We start from the raw sequence: 7652 nt of genomic DNA, 5'->3' as shown, positions 1-7652 counted from the left end.
CACCAGACAAGCCTTTGATGGTGATAATGGCGTTAGTGTGTGGGCAGGTATGTCTAGTCAATAAAAAAACTCAAATGAAGTGGCAGGTACTTTCTCCAGACATGAATCCTATTAAAAACCTATGGGATCAGTTGACTCACAGAATTTTATCAAATTTTTAGCTTATGGTTTCATGTTTTTGAAATGGTTCAATTTGCAACTTCGTAAAAATAATAATTTTTGCACAAACACTGGAGAATATTTTTTTTATTACTAAACCTGTTCATGTATAAAACAAACTAAATACATCATACATCAGACGAGTTTAAAACTGTCTGTTAACATTTTTGATTGTAGCCCAGTATTCATACAAAAAAAGTCAAGTAAAATAACATCACAAGTCTACAAAACTACTATTTACTAAAGCTACATCACTCGTTAAAACTACTTAATGAACTGTCTGGATGACTCACAACACGCAAAAATAAGCAGGCAAACTTGCAGCAAATTGAATTACAATAAGATATTATAAATACTTAAAGGACATCTAATAAAGGTAATGTTTGCCAACAGTTTACTATGCGCAACTTGATATCTGAAAATGATGTTTGCCACCATGTATAACAGGATCAAGCAAGGTCAATGAATTGAGAAAAGAAAAAAAAACAATTGAGCATATTTTTAATAACGCAGCATGCCAAACCATTATGTCAACTAGTGAATGCTTTTGCTGGTTACATACTAGATCACTACACTAGATGATTTGTCCTTAAAAGCTGATGTTCACAATATCATCCATATTCACGGTGTGGTGTTCACCTTTCTTGTCAGTCTTGTTTGTGTATTGTAAACTTCAGGTTATAGCTGGGCCAGCCCAGCTCGTAACGCCTAACCTTTACCTAAGAACACCTGCTCTCAGGAGGATTCTGTGAGAGGAACCATCTTTACATTTGTGTCAATTCCAACAGCTTACAAAGAAGGGACAGTTGGAACTTTATTGTTTAAACAGTTAAAATGGCCTAACTTGCTGTACTCTCTTCTTCTAGAAAGAGCCAGAGCCAAAGATTTGCGCACTCAATATTAAAGATTCTGCAGATTTTTGGTTTAATATTTATTAATCCCAAAGATTCTGACACCATGAAGCTGCGGTAATTTGGGAATTAGTACACTAAGAAGGGAAGCTGTATTAATTAAGAAATGCGTTGGATCATACTTTGTGTAGAAACTTGTCAGGAAGTACCTATTAAAAGAAAAGAAACAAAAATGTCTTTAATGTGAATTACATCAAACTGTATTGATATTATATATGCCTCCACTGTTATCCAAGTTTTTTTTAGTGCAACTACCCAGCACGTTATGATTTAAAGAAAGTACTTAAAGTGGTTATCGAGAGGTTAAACAAACCAGTGCCACACCTGACCTTGGATAGTGCTGCTATTGCAGCTCAGATGTATAGTAGTGAATGGAGCTTAGTTACAACACTTCCCATGGTCAGGAGAGGAGATGTTTTTGGATGAAAGCAGCCACTGCATAACCCCTTTAAGACTTATATATCAATCATCTTACCTGGAGAGCCAGGTAGGTTGATATATAAGTTTGCTGATTATATAGGCACCAACATGAAAATATTGACTACTAAGGATTAGTAAAAGGATTTTTTTTAACACTAAAACACATTTCTAATCTCTATAGTCTGTCAAGTGGAGGTTATGACCTTTATAAATAAGGGACAGAAAACATGACCCTCTAGCATAATACCAACAGTTTAAAGGGAACCTCTCATGAGGATTTAAGACCAAAAACTGCCACCAATCCATAATCCAAGATGGAGACATAATCATAATATATTCCATATTCTTAGAGAATAAGAACTTTGAAAACATTAATAGAATGACCAGTAAGTAGTCACCGTAGCGGAAAGGGAGTCATGCTTGAGTGTATCTTTCTGGTTAAATTGAGATCCCATAGTCCTGATACATCATCACATCTGGGTTGCAGGTGCTGAAGACAGGTTATGTTTATGTACTTTTCTTCTGATGACTCCCTAGGTCATTCCTATAATGCGTTCAACATTCTTTCTCTGCATAGCAGTGAGTCCCCCAAAATATAGAAGGGTGTCATTGGGATCATGTCACTGTGCTGCATAACACTTAAATTACAGCTTGTACCCCTAATTCCTCAAGAAAGGTTTCCTTTAAGGGTTACCGACAGAATAAAATGTCAGGATATTAATTTTAAACTTCTGGCCCTATTCACTGTTCTTATGGAGGGAAATTTATCAATACATGTGCAGAGGAATTCTGGTCATTTTCAAATTTTAGTGTGATGTTTTATGTTGCGTGCTTTTTAGAAAGTGAATTTGTCTTAGAATGTATAAAAATGTTGCAAATGCACACTAGCTTCATACCTGCCATCTCAAATGAGTTAATTCTAATGCAACTATTTTTGCAATATCTTGACAATATTTGCAGTTTTCTTGGCAACCTTAAAAGGCAAAGCCTTTCTAAGTGTTTATTTTATATTTTCAAGGGTTAGGGCTAGTGGAGTTAGGGTTAGGGGTTAGTGAAAAATCAAAAAGAACCACAATACAGAAAACAAACAGTGTAGTAAAGCTTATTGTGTCAAACAATAAGTGACACAAAAAAGGCACTTGAGGCATTGAAATATGATGCAGAGATTATTATAGTGAGGACTGGCAACCAATTTATGATATCACAGACCAGAACACTGCAAGCACAGACACCATCCACAACTGCAACTTTCATACACTACCCCCTCCCAGCAACCCCAACGATTACAGTGATACTTCATTTATATAGTTTTTCATTTATTTTTACAATTTTACTGGAAAAGAACTAATATACAGGAAATCTCATTTGTTTTTGCATCGCCATCTTTTTGGAGACGTAACTTTAATATTTTTTGATTGACAGAGCTAGTTTAGGGCTCATTTTTTACATGTTGAGTTGTCCTTTTCAGTGGTACCATTTTTGTGAAGAGCTTTTATGAAAAATGTACATTTTTGGCGATCACGGGTGTTAAAGGCGGGTGTCGGCTATAATATACAACCGCAGCTTCTGGCGCCGGCTCCGTTCAGGGGCTTGACGTAATTGTACTGCAAAATTCAGGAACGCACGTCCCGCCACGCAGTACTATTACGTCAAATGTCGGTAAGGGGTTAAACTAGTCCCAGACTGCCCACTGACAAAAGACGTCTTTAGGCACTTTCTTCTGCTGGGCCTAAGAAGTAGGCAACATCAGCGCTTGCACAGCGCTGATGTTGCCTACTTCTTAGGCCCAGCAGAAGAAAGTGCCTAAAGACGTAGCACAGCCAGCACTGCCACCGGCTCTTTAGACCCAGCAGTCATGGGACCCCTGGGTCCATAGGGGTTAATCAGTGCTGCTGGGTCTGATCAGACCCAGTCCAGCTCTGATGAAACATCTCACATTTGTGAGGGTTGTTTCCCTCTGTAACTGTTACAGGTCAAAGAATTACAGGTTCTAGTTTCCCACAGCAGCAGATCAGAGCTCCGCTTTCATTTTCCCACAGAGGTCTACAAAATTAAAGCTGAGCTCTGAACAGTTCTGCTCTCAGAACTGAAAAATCTCCCTCATAGTGTGAAGGCTGAATAGCACCATGAATTATATAACTTTTCATTATACAAAGCATACAAATTATTCACTGAAAGTGAACAGCTTTTACTTTAGCAGCGGCTCCAGCAGTCACCTCCCCCACATGTAGCACAGGCCTCCGTGCACAGACAATCTGCTTTCTACACTGTGGCCCACATTTACTAAGGGCCGCTAGTTTTCTGTCAGACTTTGCCTGTACTTTTCAGTACAAACTTCTTGCACAGGTATCTAAGTGTCTGAGACACATTTCTGGCACACGCAACACTTTATGTCGCACCCTGCATACACAGGCAAACACACTTTTAGTGCAGATTACTACTTAGTACTACTGTTAGTAAATGTGAAACTGTGTGTGCAAATGGTCAGTGCCCCCCTACTAATATTATTGTGCAGCCTTGTCTTCCTCACCTCCCTATCCCCCACACTATACCATGCAGGGGCCACTGTGGAGGCAATAAGCTGTGTAGGAACCAATAAGAGGCGTTATCCTGGATGGGGGACTCTTTGGGATATTTAAATCATGACTGAATTGAGTTTTTCTTTTTTAAGAAAATGCTTGTTTACAAAAATGTGATCCATAATGTATACCAAGTACTTTTATTACATACAGATATAACTTACAGAATAATTGGAGAGATTGTGAAGAATTTTCTTGATGCAGTGAACTGCACTCCATAATCTAGCTGTTCCCAATGTGTTAGATGCCGTGCTTTTCCCTGGTCTGGTGTTTCAAACGGTGTGCCTTTTACTGCATGTAAAAAGACATACATTCCCTGAAATAAAAAATAACCTTGTAATGCTTATCCATTTAACGGAATAAATAAATATAAAATTTCAGTGTGTATAGCAGATGAACAAGACTGAATATATTATATAAGCTTTTTTTAATGGTATGGTAAGATATCTTGGTCTTCTTCGGGGAATCTTTAAGAACTGATGCTGGAACCTAGGAGTAGTTGTGTATCTCGGGTAAATCTTTTCACTGGAAGAAATTGCCAGGGTAGCGAAAGCTTTAAGTTTCTTTAAAAAAATTAGCAAATGTAAAGTGAGAGGCCAGAATGACACAAATCTTCAATGAAGGAATTAAATAGCAAGAATAATCCCGATATATAAGGCACCTCTACCAGAGGGCAGAGAACACACATTCACCACATACACAACACAAACATAAGAAAGCCCTTCATCCTCTGCATTCGAAACAGTCTTGGCAGTCAACCATACATTCCAAATCAAAGTGAATCTATCCAGGGTGCCTCTGGCAGCATAAATTAGTTTATAAAAAGGAATCTGCATATATATCAACAAGATCCATTTACCAAGTGTGGGAAGCTTAGGAGGCTCCCAATTTAGTAAAATCCCTCTTCTACTGTAGAACATTAATAAACAAAAAAGAGCACTCACAAATTTGGCCTATAGAACACAGGCCGAGAAGACACAACTGAAGGAAGGAGACCTCAGGAAGGCCCAGATGCTCATTAATTTAGGAATGAATATCCATCAATAGTGCAGAATGGATAGGCATTCCCAAACCATGTGGAAAAAGGTACCCGTACCCCCAACATCTTGTAAATTGATCAGAGGAAAGTTTGTGCATCTGATGCAAATGCAAAGTTGTCATATATATTCGGTGTAGCCATTTGACCAGTATCAGCTGGTCCCGAGCACTGACAACCGTCGACTACCAGTTATGTGTAATTTCTTTAAGGTGACGGTCCTCTAGCTCAGTAAATATCCCTCTGCCAGATAAAAAAGCTTCTCTCAGAGGTTGAAGGTAGAGTGTCCATTAACTGTTTATAGAAGGAGGATGTAGGTTTTGTGAGATTTTAAGTCCTGGCAAAGGCTTTAAAGGACTGTGCTCAATCTTCAGGCCCATCCCTCTAAACTGCACCCCCAGAGCGTGATGTAATTACCTACAGAAGGCGTGGGAGCCAGCGAAATCTCTTGACTAAGAGTCCTTAAGAGTTCCATTCTGATACAATTGGTATTTAACTCCTTTACGTGTCCAAAAAAGAACCTTAGAAATAAAGCACATAAAGTCCCGCCCACCAACACAAGATCACCTGTGTATGGTCTCCTAGTGTTGGTGCACTAGAAGGGATCCTACTCCGTTCATAAAATAAAGTAATTCTAGGCTCTCTTTAAGTGAAAAATTGCTTGTTTATTTGTGTGGCCAGAAAATCTTGTAATGTTTTGGCAAAATTCTTTGCCTTTGTCAAACTCTAAGAAAATACATGCAGTGTGAGTGTATTTGGAAAAAATGTATACAATATATACATGGCAAAGGATAGATAGAATTGATGTCAATAGAAAGATGATAAGCAACATTGGGGATCACAAATCATGCCCATATGATAAAGCTTGAGAGGCCTGGGAGATGTGTTATTAATAACATAGTATACATATAACAGCTAGGTATCATCATGGTCGGCTAATGTGTGAACAAGAGTTAGGGAAATACATTGAACAAGTTATGTTGAAAACAGTCTGCTACCGACAACATACATTGTGTAAGTGCAAGGATAAGCTTACCAAGGGCCGCTGAAGAGAAAAAGAGGAAAGCTGGATCTTTAATTCGTTATGTTATTTACAAAAAAAGGTCTGAACAACCTCACAGAGAACCATTGGTTAAAATTAAAATAAAACATCACTTTTATTAATTATTTTAAAAAAAACAGTGCTTCTTATCATGTAACATGTGGGAGGACATTTTTTTCTACGCACACTTAAAAATTATGTAGTCTGTCATGGGATTGTTCGTTTTTGAAGTTGTATGCAATAGATAGCATTTTAGCAGTGAAATAGTTGATTCTATGAGTGTGTGGCACATTAAATGTTAACAACGTCTACTTTCTACCAGTGGATGCAACTGTATATTATCCCAAGAATGCTCAACTAAGTACTCACATACACACAAATTTCAACGGCTATGCTATCTATTTGTGTCCGATTGGAGCATTTTCCCCTTAAATCATTTTATACTAGCTTGCATACACTGACTGCCAGTAGTAAAGCGTCCATACCTTATGTCAAACCGCCCACTTCCTGAAAGTGACAGGTACCACGCCCCCTTTGATTCAGAAGTACATGCCCATTTTGATCTAGTCCTATTTCTCTCCCTTTTTTATGGGGTTCTGTAAGGTGAGGGTGCAGGGTTGTTGTAATGTGTGGGTACCTGGAGGCTGTGCAGAGTGAACCCCATTTTATGTGAACTGTAGCAGATTCATATTATATTGGATGTCACACATAGTTTAACTTTAATTGTATATTTATTTAATGCAGTGTTCTTGTTAGGATCAGTGGATCCTCTGGACCACCGCGGGAGATGTAACTAGCCAACACCCGGAACCGGAGCCTAGCGGCACCTGGTTTTCACCAGAGCCCGCCGCAAAGCGGGTTGGACTTGCTGCGGCAGGATACCACTAGGTCGTTCCCAGGTGTGACTAGCCCACGGTGGCAGCCGAGGTCGAGGTACCTTAGCGGATGACAATCTCGTAGACAGGTCCAGGCACAGGCATAGAGGTGATTGGCACGAAGTCGACCCAGAACTTGTCGTACGTGTGCCTGGTGGGACTCAAGGTCTGGAGAGTACACCAAGATGTCATCGAGGTAGACCACGACACAAGTATAAAGAAGGTCCCGAAAAATGTCGTTCACAAACTCCTGAAAAACAGCAGGGGCAATACACAGTCCAAAGGGCATTACTAGATACTCAAAGTGCCCGTCACGGGTGTTAAACGCCGTCTTCCACTCATCACCTTTGCGGATCCGGATGAGATTGTAAGCACCACGGAGGTCCAGCTTGGAGAACACCTTGGAACCACGTAGGCGATCAAAGAGTTCTGTAATCAACGGCAGGGGGTAACGGTTTTTTACCGTGATCTTATTCAGCCCACGATAGTCTATACAGGGACGTAGGGAACCGTCCTTCTTGGTAACAAAGAAGAAACCTGCGCCAGCCGGAGAGGAGGACTTGCGTATAAAACCCCTCTGCAGATTCTCCTTGATGTAGTCGGACATGGCTAGAGACTCAGGTACAGAAA

General features: G+C 39.6%; 1 protein-coding gene across 2 annotated transcripts in view; it reads right to left on the bottom strand.

Moving 5' to 3' along the window:
* Nucleotides 1-228: 228 nt before the first annotated feature.
* Nucleotides 229-7652, bottom strand: part of ORMDL1 (ORMDL sphingolipid biosynthesis regulator 1) — a 125437-nt gene continuing 118013 nt past the window's right edge. For both annotated transcript variants that reach the window (XM_072120936.1, XM_072120935.1), the window contains 2 exons: nucleotides 4234-4385; nucleotides 229-1219 (listed from right to left, as the gene is read on the bottom strand). In XM_072120936.1, the coding sequence (XP_071977037.1) occupies nucleotides 1084-1219; nucleotides 4234-4385 (288 nt within the window). In that variant the 3' untranslated portion in view covers nucleotides 229-1083. The remainder of the gene's footprint in view (nucleotides 1220-4233; nucleotides 4386-7652) is intronic.

The sequence above is a fragment of the Engystomops pustulosus genome, chromosome 8 (assembly GCF_040894005.1).
Source record: "Engystomops pustulosus chromosome 8, aEngPut4.maternal, whole genome shotgun sequence".
In the NCBI taxonomy this organism is placed as follows: domain Eukaryota; kingdom Metazoa; phylum Chordata; class Amphibia; order Anura; family Leptodactylidae; genus Engystomops; species Engystomops pustulosus.
The sequence above is the reverse complement of the archived record's forward strand: the minus strand, read 5'-3'. Positions and strand labels throughout refer to the sequence as shown.